We start from the raw sequence: 16,838 nt of genomic DNA, 5'->3' as shown, positions 1-16,838 counted from the left end.
CGGGACACCCCCTGCCAGGCCCCCCAACACAATCCTTGAACCGGGATTGGTTGAGCCTAGATCCCCCTAGGTACCGTCTAGTCCCGCCCACACCCCGCGCGTATTCTCCCTAGACCCCCTCCTCGCCAGTTCACGACCAATGAGAGCCTGTCGCGCAGGCCTCTCGGCCAATAGAGATGCAGGAGGATTGGAAAGGACAGGGCCTTCCTTGCTTTTCTGCCTGAAGCGTAGCCCCCGGCTCTGAGAAGAAGAGAGGGTGGAGCAAGACACCTCATAACCTCCAAACCTTCTCCTTAATCTTTCACTGAATTTCCCAAAAGCCCCCTCGCAGGGCCAGGGCCCGACCCTAGAGCCTCAAATCTGCCTAGATATCCACTAGCTCCGCCCTCGAACTCTAATTCTTAGAGTCCTTGTTTATTAGATGTAGGCCCGCCCCCCGGCTCTTAGCTCCACCTCCAGAATCCCGCGGGAGCTCAAGTTCTATTCCTGCCCCCAGAGCCTTTGGCACCGCCCACAAGGTAGCCAAGAGCCATATAGTACTTCGCCCAGAGCCCTTGACCCGGCCTTCTTTTAGGATTAGCTCCGCCCCGGGGTTTAGGCCCCTCCCCCCAAGTCTGATATTGCTCCCCATTCTTTCCTTCCTCTTTCTTATCCGCGGTCCCTTGGTTCCTCTCCGACAGCCCTCCTCTCCCGCAACTTCATTATCCAGTCCGGGTTTTGACATAGGCCCAGCTGGGACGCGGGGAAGGCTGGCGGTGTCAGTCGGAGCTGGCTCTGATGTTGGGGGAGAAAGGGAGGGGAGAAAACCTGACAATGGATTTGAAGAATAGTGGACCACCTTCCCCCAGTCCCCACTGAGGGTCAGCACCTAGTCTTGACCAGACCATGTTTTATAGGAAGGAGAAGAGAGCCCAAAGCGGGAAGAGATTTACAGGCTACACAGGCAGACCGTGAAAGCTCTGGGCTTTGGAATCGGATGGATCTGAATTTAAATCCTGGCTCCACCAGATTCTGATTGTGACCCTGAGCCTCCGTTTCCACATCTGAAACGTGGGCGGTCATAGCGTGCCTACCTCTCTCATTCATTCAAAATGTTTATTGATTAAAGAAAGGGTGGGGGGGAACAAAAATGTTTACTGAGCATCTGCGGTGTGTCCAGCTCTGTTCTAGGTGCTGGAGTTTCAGTAGTAACAAGTCGGCCCCAGAGTTTGCTCTCATGTATCTTGCAGGGTGATGGAGGGGTAAGCCGCCATACACAAAGCAAATAAGTAATAATAGCTAACATTTAATTGAGCACTTACTACATGCCAAACACTCAGTTATCTTCACCATGAGCCCTATTTTCACCACCATTCTGTGAATGAAGAAACAGGCATGGAGCTGGTAAGGTAATTTCAGAACCTGGTATTCCAGAGATAAGAGAGTGCTATGAGCAAGATGTGAATGACAAGGAAGAAATCATGCATGAAGTTGGGAGTGAAAGCTTTGCAGGCAGAGAAGTCAGTAGGTGCAAAGGTCCTGAGGTAGGTATGAGTGCAGCATATTCTGGGGGGTAACAAGAAGCCTAATAAGGCTGCAGCTGCACAGGGAGAGGCGAGCAGCAGGTAGATGAGGTCAGGGAGTTGATGGACCCACCAGAGCCTGTAGGGCCTCGAAGATGTGGGAAGATGTTTGCAGTTTGTTACTGCATCCTCTGTGAGCCCCAGTGAGCCCACACATGTAAATCACACATGAGTACATGCCTGGCACACGTAGGCACATGTAAATGATAGCAGCTCCCATCCATTTCTCAGGGAACACCTACTACGAAAGGCACCAAGGTCAATAATGAGTTCAAAGTGATGGGCAAAGTAGATGTGGGCCATTATCATTCTATGATCACAGCTGGCTGTGTTATTGATAGAAACAAAGCAGGAACCCAGATATCCTGCCTCCCAAACTCCCACTTCTCCCACTCTCTACCTCCATGAGCTCAGAACTCTGCACAAGCGGCAATGTGCTAAGGGCTGTGACTGGAGTGCCCCCAGAAGGGATACCAGTGGGATCCCGGAGTTCAGATACTGCAAGCTCCTGTGTTGGGGGAGGGGTGTGGAGCCACAGGCAGAGAAGTTCAGCCAGGTGAGTTGTGTGTGTGTGCGTGTGTGTGTGTGTGTGTGTGTGTGTTTGGGGGGTGGGGGGATGACAGACAAAGATGAGTCAGTCCTAGCCCTCGAGGGGTCAGGATCCTTGTGAGTTCAGTTGACCTTGGCCCAATAGCTTTGCTTCTCTGCAAAATGGGAGCCATTCCAGCACCCACTTCCCAGGGGAGAAGAGCAGGTTCAGTGAGCTCAGGCCCGTCAAGTGCTCAGCACAGTGGCTTTTGGGTACAGCTAATGGAGCTAGTTTTATTACAAGTGCTTTCACAGGGAGATGTCAAAGCCTGGAAGATGGGAGTGAGGTGGAGGGGAATGGGGAGGAGGGGGCTCTGCCTGGGAGGAGGGGGCAGGACTCCAAGGTCTGGCTTTGTCTTTTCTCTCTGCCTCTAGGTTCCCTTCTCTGGGCCACTTTTCTCTCTTCTCTGTCTGTCTCTCTTTATGTCTCTGTCTGGAAATGGGTCTTTGATCCACCATTTATGAGCTCTGTCACCTTGAGCAAGCAACCTCCCTTCTCTGTTACTTCTGCTTCTAATCCTACATTCTGTTTTTCCATCAACATTATTTCCCCCATCTGTCTTTCTGATTCTTTCTTCTTCCTTTGTGTTTCTCTTTCTCCCTCTCCTTCTGTTAGTCTGTCTCTCTATTTGGGTCTATGACTGGGCTTGGCAGGAGGGCTGGGCTCCTGGGACCCCCAGCATTGCCAAGTCCAGGGCCTGATACATAACAAGTACCCAGTAAAATGAATAGAACCCTGCTCTGTGCCGAACCCTGTTCTGGACGATGCTGGGGCCCCACAAGCCACTGAGAGAGCCCGGATCCTGTCCTTACAGAGCTCAGAGTCTGGGAGAGGAAGTAGTTACTGTTTGAATGGAGGAATGAGTGAGTGAGCTAACTTTGAGGCGGGTTTGGGAAACAGAACCAAAATTGGGTGGAGGCACTTGAGGCAGAGAATACTGCTAGAACAAAGGTCGAGGGCCCGGGAAGAGTCTGAAGAGCTCGGACATCTTGGAGAGGAGGCTGGCGAGCTCAGCAAGGGCCTTGGAGGTCATGGAGAGGAGCCCGAGCTTCCTCCTGAGGGCACTGGGGAGCCATGGCAGGTTCTGAGCTGGAGAGGGAAAGGGGCAGTTTGTGTTTTCGCATGACCACTCTGGCTGCCTAGCTGTCCTATGGGAGGGGGGATTGCTGGGGGAAGATTCTAGAAACCTGGAGGAAAATGCCCAGACCAGCCTACTCTTCTTGACGCTAGAAAAGGAGCTTTGGGCCTGGCCTGCCACCGCCAGGGGGCAGCGAGGGCTACAGGTTTGAATCTCTCCTCTTCTTTTCCCAGGTAGGGGAGGTTTCCACCTTGCTTTGGAGCAAGTGGGGGGAAGTTGGAGCTATCTGTGGGGCCCTCTGGCTGAGAGCCCCTCTGCTCTCCTGCCCCCAACCTGGCCTCTTGGGCCGCTGGAGCCCCCACCTCACCAGCAGGAGATTATGTCAACACAGCCCCGCTGCTTCTAGCCAAGACAATATTTGCCCTCAGGATCTGGGGAGGTCGCTATGGAAACGAGCTGCAGGGTGGGGGGAGCACCCCCTCCCGGAAGAGGGCTAGGGGTGCTGGGCATCTCTGCCTCATCTCTGACTGATTGTGTCTTTGAGAGAGTTTACCCATCCCATCTGTCTGGTTTCCAGATCTCTCTCTCTGGACCATCGCTTCATCCTTGTCTCTGTCTGTCTCTGGATGGTCTCTGTGGGTCTCTGTCTCTGTTCTTTCCTGTCTCCCAGCTCTATGCTTCTTCATGTCTCTGTCTCTCTCTGGGTTTCATGTCTCTATGTCTCGTTCTCTCTTTGGGTCTTTGTCTCTCGCTTGGATCCCATATTTCTGTTTGTCTCTTGGGGCCCCTGTCTCTGGATCTCTGTCTCTTTTTCTATCTCTGGGTTCCTGCTTTCTCTGGATCCTATTCGCGTGTGCGCATAGTGCGTGTCTCTGTGGGTCTCTGTCTTTCAGGCCTCATCTATCTGCAGTCCTGAATCTCAGGGGGGCCACCTCAGCCTCTCATTTCTGGCCTTGGTCCCCATGGGGTGCCCCCTCTCTCCATCTCTCTCTGCCTCATTTCTCCTGTACCATCTGCTAGCACTCCAGGCCCCCGCCTGCTCCCCACAGGCTCTGCTCGGCCGCAGCCCCAGCGGGGCAGGCACAGGCCTTCCAGCTCCTTCCCTTGGGGGGTACTGCCTGCTCTTTGCTGGGGGATTGGGGGACCACAGCGCCCATGAAGACCCAAGACCTGAGGCAATGGAGAGAAAGAAACTAAGAGACAGACACCCTGAGCGCTGACAGGAGATGGGACAAGGGGAAGAGAAAGGGGAAAGGTTAAAGATGGGAGAGAGAGAGAGAGAGATGGAGAACAGAGGTGTGGGATTCAGAGAGGGCTGTGTGCTTGTGTGTGTGTGTATGTGTGTGTCCCTGCTGCCCCCTCCCCACACCCTGGGAGATTACAGAGGACCCGGGAGGGCTGCAGTGCGCAGGCCAGTCAGGGACCCAGGCACCACCCCTCCTGTGAACCCCATGCTGGGTTCTGCCCCGGGGGTCCCCTGCAGGGGTGGGTGAGGACCTCTGAGCCACAGCGGAGTCATGGCTCCCTTGCCTCTCCTCAGGGCCCATCATTCAGGCTCTCTCTTCCTCCGACCTCCTTGTCTTCCTCTCAATGTGGCCTGTGCTCTGTCCCTATCCTCCTCCCCTATCTCTCTGTCTCTCTCTTATTGTCTCTGTGTCTTCTCCCTGTCTCTCTGTCTTTATCTCTCTGTGTATCTTTCTCTGTCTCTTTCGATCTCTTCCTCTCTGTCTCTCTTGGTCTCTCTCGTCTCCATCTCTTCCTGTCTGTCTGTCTCTGGTCTCTCTGGGCCCTTGGTTTCTCTTCCTGTCTCTCTCACCACCTCAATTCCTCTCCACTGCTCCCCCCTTCCCCAGTCTTTCCCCTCCTCCTTCCCAGCCTCCCCCCACCTTCCCAGCCCTAGTCCAGTGGCCCCCCAGGCTCTCTTGGGGCCAAGGAGAGACTCCCTCCAAAGCCCAGCCTCTCCCCGAGGTGCTGGGCTATCTCAGACCCCTCTCCCTCTCCACTCCAAGAACCGAGCCTTTCCCAGGACCCAGAGGGCGCCAGGAATGTGGGGCAGAGAGCAGGGAGGCCGGCTGGAGGCCAGGGAGCCAGGACCCCCCCCCATCACCCCCCTCTCCCAGATTTGTCTCCTTCCAGTTCCTGGTGCTGGACCTCATATCCCCCCTACTCCCTGCCCCTGCTGGGGCCTCGGGGCCTCAGTTTCTCCTCTGCAAAGTGGGCACATTCACCTCTGCCCCACTTGTCCCCTAGGTCCCAGGGGAGCATGTGCTCCTGAGTGTTACAAGTTGACTAATGTGCATGAATCGGTGGTTTGTATTACTGGGGGATGAGAACATCGAGAACCAGGACTCGGTTTCTAAGGCTTCCCCCCTCATGTACAGACACTCCCCATTCCCCATATTTTAGAGCAAAGGAAGTGGAGACTGTGCGAAGGTGTGTGATTCGGTGGTGACTGCGACCATGAGACGCTGTGAGGCTGTGGGTTTGTGTGTGATTGCGATCCTTGTGTGTCCGTGGGGTGTGTGGGATGCCGTGATGGTGGCATGGTGGTGTGTGATGTGTGTATGACTCTGTGGGACTTGTGAGTGCAGGTGAGGACGGGGATCAGGGTCGTGTGTCCATACCACCATGGCACTGGGTGTGACCGTGTGAGGGTGACAGCCTGACAACGTGACACCCTGAGAGTGTGTGCCTTATTGACAGCTGGGGAAGGTGTGTTGTCAGGGTGTGACTGTGGACTCTGGTGACCGTGTGAACTGCGAGAGTGCTGATGGGTATGGCCCGCAGTTGGTGGCGGGTCAAGGATTACGTGACTGTGTGCAAGACCGCATATCCGTGTGTGTATGTCATCGACAAACGGGGCCATTCTTCCAGCCTCTGCTCGATGCCCGAGCCTGTGCTGAGCGACGCTGGGGACCCAGTGGTGACCGCAGGCCAGTGGGGAGAGACCTAGTGATTCTGAGACCAGCGCGGTATCACGAGAACTGTGGGAAGCCGTGATTGTGTTGCTCTGTGAGTGGAGGAGCTGGCAGTCCGGGCACAGGGCTATGTCACTGTGGACGACTGTCAGCCTGTGGGTGAGACCTCGGCTCTCTGAGTGTGACTGTGGATCGTGAGGCTGTAAATGACCATCAAGAAAATGTTCGGTGAGGCACAGTGTGTGACTCTGTGCGGTGCCTCTCCATGGCTCGGTGCATGGGACTGCGTGTGACACTGTGTGGCTGTGTGCCACGGCTGGGTGGGACGGGTGGGACAGTGTGAGAGACTGTGACCCCGGCTCCGTGACGGCTCTGCCACGTGACTCTGAGTGACTCTGACCCTCCCGCACCACTGGCCCCCCGCTCCGGGTCTCTGCCCCAGAGCTCCCCCTCCTGCTCCCTGGCCCCGCCCTCTCCCACCACCCCAGGCTGTCACCTCTTCCAGAGCCCAGGCGAGGCCGTGGAGGCAGCGGCAGCGGCAGCGGCTGTGAGGGATCGAGAGCAGGTCTGGGGACAGGTGAGGGCTTTCCCAACCCAGCCCGTTCCCCCGCCCCCACGTCCCACTCAAGCCTCTGGGTCCCTCTTTCTCTATTTCTTAGCCCATGCCTTTGTCTCTTTGTCTCTCTCTGCCCACGCTCTCTATCGTCCTGTTCGCCTGTCTCTCCATATCTCTGTCTCCATGTCTCCCGATCTCTGTTTAGCCTCTGGACAGCTCTGTTTCTGTACCTTTATCTCTCCTTGCCCCATTCTCTGGGTCTCTCTCCATGTCTCTATCCCCTCTTTGTCTCCTAGCCCACATTTTTGTCTGTCTTTTGCTCTCTGGTCTCTTGCTGTGTGTCTCATTCTGCTTAGTCTGTATGTGTCTCAGTCTATATTTCTGTTTCACCCATTTCTGGGGCTCCATCTGAGATCTTCCCTGCTTCCCCCTTTCTCTACACGGTGCTGTGGGGGAAGGGATTGAGGTTAGATGGATTTTCAGGCATCTGGGCCCCTGCAAACCTAAGCCCAGGGTCTGACTCCTCTCTGGTCCCTAGGGAGAGGGTTGTTCCATTGACTCTGGGCTTCATCCACAGCGGGCAAGTTTTATAAGGTCAGGATCCTATTTGCCATTTGAAATTCCTCTGGGCTCGGAGAATGGGAACTCTGAGGGTCATTTCGAGCTCCACGCCTGATACTTTCTGTGCCCTCCTCTCCAAGGCAGTCCCCAGGTTCCCCAGAATCTCTAGGTCTAGACTCCGGGTGACATTAGCGCTTCCGCCCAGAGCAGCTCTAGGGCAACCGCGCCCTCAGCAAACACCCCCCTTCCACCGCCGCTGCCCCAGCAACAGTTGGGGGCGGGCCTGGGAATCACGTGCTGGATCTTGGCCTCTCCCACTCTCCCCCCACCCCTCAAGTCATCACTCGTGGGGGCGGAGGGGGGCCACTGCCTCCTAGACCGCATGTTTGAATCTCAGAGAGGGTGGCGCCGGGGCTGGAGGCGGAGGGCGGAGGCTCCTGACTCTGCCCCCTGACCCTCCAGGCCGGACTGCCCCTACTAGACCAGACCCTTCGCCCCCCATGCCCCGCCGCCCTCACGATGCTGAACTGTCCGCCTTGGCGGCTGTTATTGCTGCTCTCGTCGTGGGGGCCGCTGCTCCGGAGGGCGGAGGTGAGGATCCGAGGAGCCACGGGAGTTCAAGGCTAGGAGGGAGGTCTGGGGACGGTTTTAAGGCTTCCCTCGCTGCAGAGAGAGTTTTAAGACTGCCCGCCTGTCCAGATTCAAGTTTTTTCCAGTCTCTCTTCTTTCGCCCTCAAATCCTCCTGATGATTTCCAGCCACTTCTTCCCCTAATTGTCCTGAAGGTTTTCAGCCCCTCACAGAAACTCCCCTGGTCTAGGCACCCCTCAAGGCCTAGAAGAATTTTCTAAGTCACCCAAGACTCCTGGACAAAACAGGGCAGCCTCTTCGAGTCTCTGTAGGGTGTTTCTAGCCCACACGAACGGTGGTGCCTGGGAGCGGGGATCGGTCGGGGGTGGGGGTAGGGTCCTTCCTCCTCTTTTTCCATAGACAGGCTCTGTCGGGCAGACGGCGGGGGAGCTGTACCAGCGCTGGGAACGCTACCGCAGAGAGTGCCAAGAGACACTGGAAGCCGTGGACCCCCCAACAGGTGTGACTGGGGAGCGGGGACTGGGGGCAGGGGAAGGACTAGGGCTGAGAGCGGTGTGCTTGAGACGGGGCTAGGACTGACGGACGGGGCCTGAAGGAAGTCTGGGGTAGAGGTGGGCTGGATCGGAGAGGTCTGGGTGATGCTTGGCCTCGGTGGGAAGGACTAGACCTGAGTGCGCGGGGGAACTGGGGTGCAACTCAGATTAGTGGGAGAGGCCGGGGAAGAAGCTCGAAATGGGCGGAGTCTCTGGCCTGGCAGCATCAGGTGGGTGGAACCTGAAGGGGGACCAAGAATAGGGCGGGGCCTGGGGTCTGGTGGGAGGGGCTGTGGCAGAGCCGGGGACTGGACCATCCCAGGTGGGCGGGGCCAAGGCAGAGCTTGCCCGCGAACCTCGGAGAAGGCTTGTGCTGCGTGCGGTCTGTCCACCCGACTTCTGGCCCCCACGCCCACCCCAGGCCTCGCCTGTAACGCGTCCTTCGATATGTACGTCTGCTGGGACTACGCTGCACCCAACGACACTGCCCGTGCGTCCTGCCCCTGGTATCTGCCTTGGCATCGTCACGGTGAGGTGCCCCCTGGACCCCGGGCTCTCCCCCAACACAAATGGCTCCTAACCCTACTCCAGACACCACTCCCCCGGAGTTCGCCTACACTTGATCTCCTGCTCCTCTCTGTCCGGCTGGGTGTCTCCTCCTGCCTGACCAAAGCTGGATCTGTCACTTAATGCCCATTCTCTGTCTCTGTATCTCTCTGAGGACCACAGGGTTCTCATTTTCCCTGGGCGTCTTGGTCTTCCTGTCCTAAGTAGCCATTTGGCCTAGAGCAACTTATTTAACTTCTTTGTGCCTCAGCTTCCTCTTCTGTAAGATGGGGATGATAATAATATCATTTTTATAGGCTTGTTATGAATAGTGATTTAATAAGGACACGTAAGGGTTTATTATCATCACATCACTTTGGCTATCTCTGCCTTTGTCTTGCTTTTGTCCTTCTCTTTCAGGCTTTCTCTTTCTCTGTGCCTCTGACCCCCTCCTTTGTTTCCCCACAGTGGCTGCAGGCTTTGTCCTCCGCCAGTGTGGCAGTGATGGCCAATGGGGACCTTGGCGAGACCATTCGCAGTGTGAGAACCCAGAAAAGAATGGGGCCTTTCAGGTAAGAAGCAGTGAGGGATTCAGGTCAGGATGTGCAGGGAGAGAGGAAAAGGCAGCCGCCTCAGGCCGAGCCAGAAACCCCTTGTACTATTCAAGACTCTAGGTTCCAAGTGATAGAAACCCAACTTAAACTTGCTGGGTGGAGAAAGCAAATGTATTGATTTCTGGGATTGAAAAGTATATGGCAACAGCTTCAGGCACAGCTGGATCTAGGTGCTCAAATGATGTTGTTGGGAATCTTTTTGTCTCTCACCACACTATGACTTTGTTCTTCTCTGAGCTGGTGTCATCTTTTCTGTGGGATGGAAAGTGTGGTCCTCATTAATAGCACCAGGCTCACATCCTACCAACCAAGCAAGACTGTGGGGAGACTGAACTTTGTTCTTAATAGCTCTAATGCAGTGTCCCAGGACTGATACTGTGGTCATGCATCTACCCTGGACTAACCACTACACGTGTGTGTGTGTGTGTGTGTGTGTGTGTGTGTGTGTGTGTGTGTATGTGTGTGTAGGGGGTTATACTGAATGCTCTAATTGGCTGGTCACATGTCAGCCCTGGACTGAGGGGTGGAGTCGGCCAGTCGGGCCCACTCAAGCAAGGGTAGTTGGATCCCCAAGAGAAAACTGGGATGCTGGGCAGGAACAAAAAGCACGGTCCCTTTCTGGTCCTGGGGGAAGCACTGAACTCTGTTCCTGTGTCCTCCTACCCTCCTGCACCACCCCCCCGACCTAGGATCAACGGCTGATTTTGGAGCGGCTGCAGGTCATGTACACCGTGGGCTACTCCCTGTCCCTGGCCACACTGCTGCTAGCCTTGCTCATCTTGAGTTTCTTCAGGTGGGACCTCCAGCCTTGAGTCACAGAAGCAGAGCCTGGGCCTCAGTTTGCCCAGTAAGATGGGGTGGTCAGGCTCTACGAGCCACAAGCCTCCAATGGAGGTTGTGTGGGAAGCGCGGGGCGGTGATTTAAGGGGCTCTGTGTGGCTGAGGGCAGGTCTCCAGGGGTCCCCAGACTGCACCCCAAATCCCCTAGGCGGCTGCGCTGTACTCGAAACTACATCCACATGAACCTGTTCACGTCCTTCATGCTGCGGGCGGCGGCCATCCTCACCCGAGACCGTTTGCTACCTCCACCTGGCCCCTACCCTGGGGACCAGGCCCCTGTCCTGTGGAACCCGGTGAGCAGCACCCCTCTCTTTCTCAAATTGGGATTCTGCCTCCTCTGGTGGGGCCAAGAGGTTCCCAGCCCATTTACTACCCCTACACTATTAACAGTTGATCTCTCTTGACCTCTCCAAATATATTTGGAGAGGGGCCCTCCCAACTCAGCCTCCTCCATAACCAACCCCGGCACCTGCTGTATGGGATTTTTCCCTTGCCTGGCTCTCATGATCTCATCCCTCCGTGAACTTTTCCACCAATGAGAGAGACCCCTGCTGGAGGTGGGGCGTGGCAGGATGGGAGGGGATTTGGAAGATACCAATTTGTTACTGTGAGACAAAGGTGGGGGAGGCTAGAGGCTGGGGGCCCAGGTGAGAAAAACTGTCTGGTAGCGAGTTGGGTCATGTCGATTGTGAAGAAGTTATGGGGTCCGGGAGTCCCTGTGCTGGCGGGACAAGGGTGCCGGGGTGGGAGGAACTTTTTGACAGGTGAAGTAATTGAGTTCAATTTTTAGAAGGCGATGGGGCGAGAGAGGCCATATTTGGGGGTTTATGGCGCGGGGGTGNGGTGGGGGGGGGTGGGGGGGACTCGCAGCAAGATGGAAGATACCAATTGTTAAGGAGGTGAAAGCGGGACAGCTCACATGGGGAAGAGAATAGAAGAGGGAAATCAATCACAGACACCATCCTCTGGTGGTGCAGAGCGGCAAGTGAATAGTCAAGGCAGGAGATGGAGGTGGAAGGACGACCAGGTAGAGGAGGAAGGCCTGGGGACACTCTGGAGGCCCTGACTGCCCCCTCCCCCTGTCCGACCACCCCTTAGGCCCTAGCTGCCTGCCGCACGGCCCAGATCGTGACCCAGTACTGCGTGGGTGCCAACTACACGTGGCTGCTGGTGGAGGGTGTCTACCTACACAGTCTCTTGGTGCTTGTGGGAGGTTCCGAGGGGGGCCACTTCCACTGCTACCTGCTTCTCGGCTGGGGTGAGCCCCGACCCTGTCCCCTGCCCAGTCCGGCGCGCCTCCACTCCCCTGACCCCCCTGCTGGTCTACCTCAGGGGGTCTCCTCCCCTCTCTGGGCTTCTGCCTCCCCACCCCGGCGGGGGAAATTCCGCGGGTCTTGGGCCTGGCGGGGCCCGTGCGCGCGCTGACAGCTGCGGCGGGGTGGGGGGCGGGGGTCGGGGTCTGCGCAGGGGCCCCCGCGCTTTTCGTCATTCCCTGGGTGATCGTCAGGTACCTGTACGAGAACACGCTGTGAGTCTTGGGGTCTGGGGTGGGGCCTTGGGAGGCGGGTGGAGCTTTGAGGGACGCGGGTGGGTTGTGGTGGAAACGTGGGGAGGTTCCGAGGGCACGTAGGGGCTTGGAGGGGTGGGTGGGACCTAAAGGAACGCGGAGCTGGGAAAGATTGTGTCCAGGAAGGGGGCGGGGGGTGGGGCCTGGGTAGTAGCAGGAGGGGCTTTAAAGGAATGTGGGTGTGGCATTAAGGAAAGTGGGCGGAGCTGGAGAGAGAGGGTGCGTGATGCGGGGAGTCCAGGGGTTTTTCTCTTAGCTCTACTCCCCCTGCCCCAGGTGCTGGGAGCGGAACGATGTCAAGGCCATATGGTGGATCATACGCACCCCCATCCTCATGACCATCTTGGTACGGCCGACCCTGACTCCTCCAGGCCACCCTCTGGAAAGTCCCACCCTGGGAAACGGGGGGGCCACCCTCTGTCCCCCAGGACAGGATGGGGCTGGCTCAGCCTCTATCTCTCCCTGCAGATTAATTTTCTCATCTTTATTCGCATTCTTGGCATCCTCGTGTCCAAGCTGAGGACGCGACAGATGCGCTGCCCGGACTACCGGCTGAGGTGAGGGGGCGGGGCCGGCATGGAGGGAGATGGGCGGGGTGCGAGATGGAGGGCCTGGGGCCGTGCGACCGCTGCCACCCTCTACCCCCAGGCTGGCTCGCTCCACGCTGACGCTGGTGCCCCTGCTGGGCGTCCACGAGGTGGTGTTTGCGCCGGTGACAGAGGAACAGGCCCGGGGTGCCCTGCGCTTCACCAAGCTCGGCTTCGAGATCTTCCTCAGCTCGTTCCAGGTGCTAAGGCGCTAAGGCTGCGTGCAGGGGCTACACCCTTCGTCCTGGGGCCCTCCTCCCCAGAGGGCCAGGGGGGCTACAATCGTCCACTGATGCAGCCACTGAATGGGGTGTGAACGTGTTCACACGTTCATTCACTCATTCCACTCACAACACTGAGCTAGCTCTGTCCTGAGCTGGGAGGCGGCAGGGACCAAGAGAACAGACCAGTAGCCTCAGCAGCACTGCCTCCTAGTGAAGATGGAGAGCTTTGCAGCCCCCGCGGGACCTGGCCACGTTCAGGCTCTGCCGCTTCGCAGCTCTGGGGCCTTCACCTAGACTCTGAGCTAGGGTGAGGTAAATGAGGTGTCTACAGCGCAAAATGTAAGGAGGCACTCCAAAATTTAAGGCCAACCCTGCACTTGCCTGCCTGACCCTAGTAGCTGTGCCGTTTTTCCTTGTCGGGCCTCAGTGTCCTCATCTCTAAGTGGGAACAATACTAACCTTACCTCACCAAGGCTGTTCATTCATGAAATTCAGCAAAAATGTACTGAGCCCTTACTGTGTACCAAGCACTCTTCCAGGCCAAGAACCAAATGGTCCCTACCCTCTAGCAGGAGAGACAGATGCAAAACATGCTATGTAAATTTAAAAATATACAGAATGTCAGAGGGAGAGATGTGCCTAGAAGGGGGGGAGCAAGAAAAGAGAGGAACAGACAAAATATGGGGTTACAGACGGGGGGTAAGGCCCTCACTGAGAAGACATTGGAGCAGGGACCTGGAGCTGCAGAAACAAGCCAGGCAGATATTTTGGGGAAAAGTTCCAGGAAGAGAAACATCAAGGGCAAGATCCCTGATGTGGGAGAGAGTACCTTTCCTGATGTAAGAAGGCCAACATGCCTGAGGCAGGGGAAGCCAGAGGGAGCAAGGGGGAGATAGGACAGTGAGGTGAGATATCTGGGGCAGATCCTTGGGCCAAGTGAGTACCTTGGCTTTTCCCTGGGTGAGTTGGGAGCCATGGGAGTAGAGGGATGTGATCGGAGTTAGATTTTTTTTTTAAAGATTTTATTTATGTATTTGACAGAGAGAGAGACAGCCAGCGAGAGAGGGAACACAAGCAGAGGGAGTGGGAGAGGAAGAAGCAGGCTCCCAGCAGAGGAGCCTGATGCGGGGCTCAATCCCAGAACGCCGGGATCACGCCCTGAACCAAAGGCAGACGCTTAACGACTGAGCCACCCAGGCGCCCCCAGAGTTAGATTTTTAATAGGATCATGGAAATTAATAATAAGATTTGTAAGATCTTAACATAAATAATTGATCTGTATTAATTTATCAAGTAATTTATTAATTATATATAGTTTATAGTTTATATGTAAAATGTATATAAAATAATTCTTAAGTAAAACTAATTTATTGATAATAATATATAATAAAAAGTTATAACAAGCCTAAGCAAAAGGTTTAACGCTATGTGCCAGGCACTCCAGCTTCTTGCATATTATCACCTCAATTCTCACAACCACCATGATACTATGACCCCATTTTCCAGATGAAGAAACTGAGGCACAGAGGGGTTAAGCCCTTGCCCAAGTGGGTCAGAAAGTGGGGAAGCGGTTCTCATATCTAGGCAGCCTACCTCTGGCGTCCCGTTAACCCCCTTATTGCTCAGCAAACCTGGGGGTGCAAAGAGGGGCCAGGGAGAGGGTGATTGAAGTGGTCTAGGACCAGGGTGTTGGCAGCCGAGGTGGTTTGGGACCTGGCAAGTGTCCGAGCTCACTCAGGGGGGTGTCTGCCATCCTGCCCCCACTCTTGATTTAACTTCCGCGCCTCCTCCCGGCAGGGCTTCCTGGTCAGCGTCCTGTACTGCTTCATCAACAAAGAGGTAAGGGCAGCCCCGGCTAGCCGCCCGCGCCCTCTGGCGGCCGCGCAGGGAACGGCCGGGAGCGCAGGGACAGTTCTGAGCGCCGTCGCATTGCAGGTGCAGTCGGAGATCCGCCGCTGCTGGAGCCGGTGCCGCCTGCGACATAGTCTGGGGGAGGAGCAGCGCCAGCCACCGGAGCGCCTGTCCAGGACCCTGCCCTCGGGCTCAGGCCCCTGCCGGGTCGCCCCTGACCGCGCCCTGTCCTTGGGGACCCTCCCAGCGCCTGGGGATGAGGCCAGCCGGGTCTTGGAAAGTTACTGCTAGGCAGTGGGGATCTGTGTCCATTCGAGTTCGCATGTATTTATTGAGCGCCTACTGTGTACCAGGCCCAGTGTCGAGGGCGCTGGAGAAACTGGGGTGCGGTGGGAGGGGGGGAAACAGAAGACAAGGTCCCTGTTCTCCTAGAGTTCACAGTTCACAGTTGGGGGGGCAGCAAAGACAGAATATCAAGTTAGACACACACTGTGGAATGGCTAATGAGGAAAAGTTAGAAGGGAGCCTAGGTTGGTCCAGGAGGGCATCTCTGAGGAGGTGACACTTAAGCCATGCCTACAAGAGGTGAAGGAGACCGCTTTGGGAAGAAGATTCTAGGCAGAAGGAACAGCATCTGCAAAGGCCTTTACGCAGGAAAGAGCTCAGTGGTGCCTGAGGAACAGACAGGAACAGACGCTGCCATGTGATGGGACAGATTATCAGGGGCAGGAGAGGCAGCTGCAGAGGGGCGGGAAGTGGTTGGACTCTGGCGCTATTTTATTTTATTTTATTTTTTTTAATTTTTTTTTTTTAAAGATTTTTTTAATTTATTTATTCGACAGAGATAGAGACAGCCAGCGAGAGAGGGAACACAAGCAGGGGGAGTGGGAGAGGAAGAAGCAGGCTCATCGGAAGAGCCTGATGTGGGGCTCGATCCCACAATGCCGGGATCATGCCCTGAGCCGAAGGCAGACGCTTAACCACTGTGCCACCCAGGCGCCCCTGGCGCTATTTTAAAGGTAGAACTGAGGATTTGCCACCGTTTCGCGAGAGGGAAGTGCAGCAAGAGAAGTCATGGAAGACTCCTAGGTTTGAAATGAAGGAAAGAGAGAGGGAGATGGGGTTCAGGGTGGGCAGAGCCAGGAGTGCTCTTTGGACATGTCAAGCTGGGAAGAAGGCCCTGGAGCTCACAGGACAGGTGAGGGATGGAAAGAGAAATGTGAGCAGCACTGGGGTGGGGCAGAAAGGAGGACTTGGTATGTAGACTGAACATGAGCCATTCTGGGCAGGCCTCAGAGCAGAAAGCAGGACCACTGCCTGCTGGGGGGATGGAAACACCCCCCCCCAAATCCTGGGCGGTCCCTGGGGAACTGGGAGAACGGGGGAGGGGATCTGACAGCCTGTATCTGGACCATCTGTACACACACAGGACTCTCACTCCTAAATCCATCCCCCACTCAGATCTACACTTAGATTCAGTTAGTACCTGGGTGTTGTTTTCCTTAGGGTCCCCAGCCCCCTGGACAGATGTGCCCCCACAGCAGCTGGAGTCCTTCAAGCATGGGGTCATGCTGGGCCCCCTCATGGGTTTGGGGGGCTGCTCTAAGGCAGGGGCCTTGTAAATCAAGCATGAGAAACAGCTGTATTTTTGTGTATGGGAGGTAGGTGGGAGAATCTTCCTGGCCAGGCCATCAGGAGAAACGAGAGGCGGGCTGTGTGCTTGCAGTGGTCTTGCAATCTCTTCACCCATGTGTTGCCACAAGAAGATGGACACTATGCTGCCACTGTCCCCCATGCCTAACAGAAACCCCTGCTGGGATTGTTCATGTGATCTCCCGATAACTATTTACAGTGTATACAATTAAAATTATGTGTGTGTGCCCAACATTTTCTGAGGCCTGCTTCTCTAAAAGGTGGTGTAGGAATAGGAAGACTGCAGAAACCAGCCTGTCCCAAGTTTAGCTGGGCTTATTAGCTGTGTAACTTGGGAAAAATTCCCAACCTCTCTCTGCCTCAGTTCCTACTTCTGGAAAGTGTGTATAATGATGGTATCTACACTGTGGTTGCCTGAGATTCCGGTGAGTTATTGTTAGAGTACTTCCTGGTGCACTGTGCATGCTTTTCCTGCAAACTCTGCTTTCGCTTTCACCCCATGAAGGAAGAGGTGATTAGAAACCGTTTGGGCAGGGATGGGTGAAGACGTGAGGAAATTCAGACTGATG

General features: G+C 55.8%; 1 protein-coding gene across 3 annotated transcripts; it reads left to right on the top strand.

The window, feature by feature from the left end:
* The first annotated feature begins 6,651 nt into the window (after positions 1 to 6,651).
* Positions 6,652 to 16,494, top strand: GIPR (gastric inhibitory polypeptide receptor). 3 transcript variants are annotated; one of them, XM_034639304.1, is made up of 13 exons: positions 6,652 to 6,724; positions 7,727 to 7,855; positions 8,254 to 8,353; positions 8,809 to 8,916; positions 9,402 to 9,505; positions 10,237 to 10,340; positions 10,536 to 10,680; positions 11,486 to 11,645; positions 11,855 to 11,915; positions 12,231 to 12,300; positions 12,423 to 12,511; positions 12,603 to 12,741; positions 14,563 to 16,494. In XM_034639304.1, the coding sequence occupies exons 2-13, from the start codon at positions 7,784 to 7,786 to the stop codon at positions 14,905 to 14,907; spliced, it is 1,497 nt and encodes a 498-aa protein (XP_034495195.1). In that variant the 5' UTR covers positions 6,652 to 6,724; positions 7,727 to 7,783; the 3' UTR covers positions 14,908 to 16,494. The 3 variants fall into 3 exon arrangements, with proteins under 3 accessions (XP_034495195.1, XP_034495196.1, XP_019664812.1); XM_034639305.1 differs by having other exon boundaries at positions 6,667 to 7,855; positions 8,258 to 8,353; positions 14,563 to 14,604; positions 14,701 to 16,494; XM_019809253.2 differs by having other exon boundaries at positions 6,667 to 7,855; positions 14,563 to 14,604; positions 14,701 to 16,494.
* Positions 16,495 to 16,838: the final 344 nt, after the last annotated feature.

The sequence above is a fragment of the Ailuropoda melanoleuca genome, chromosome 12 (genome assembly GCF_002007445.2).
Source record: "Ailuropoda melanoleuca isolate Jingjing chromosome 12, ASM200744v2, whole genome shotgun sequence".
Classification (NCBI taxonomy): Eukaryota; Metazoa; Chordata; class Mammalia; order Carnivora; family Ursidae; genus Ailuropoda; species Ailuropoda melanoleuca.
The sequence above is the reverse complement of the archived record's forward strand: the minus strand, read 5'-3'. Positions and strand labels throughout refer to the sequence as shown.

What these genes read in the sequence shown, in the direction of transcription:
- GIPR (XM_034639304.1), top strand. Translation starts at nt 7,784, where the DNA reads ATGCTGAACTGTCCGCCTTGGCGGCTGTTATTGCTGCTCTCGTCGTGG. An exon ending in TCTGCCTTGGCATCGTCACG is followed by an intron (nt 8,917 to 9,401) that starts GTGAGGTGCCCC and finishes GTTTCCCCACAG; the next exon opens with TGGCTGCAGGCTTTGTCCTC. An exon ending in CCCCTGTCCTGTGGAACCCG is followed by an intron (nt 10,681 to 11,485) that starts GTGAGCAGCACC and finishes ACCACCCCTTAG; the next exon opens with GCCCTAGCTGCCTGCCGCAC.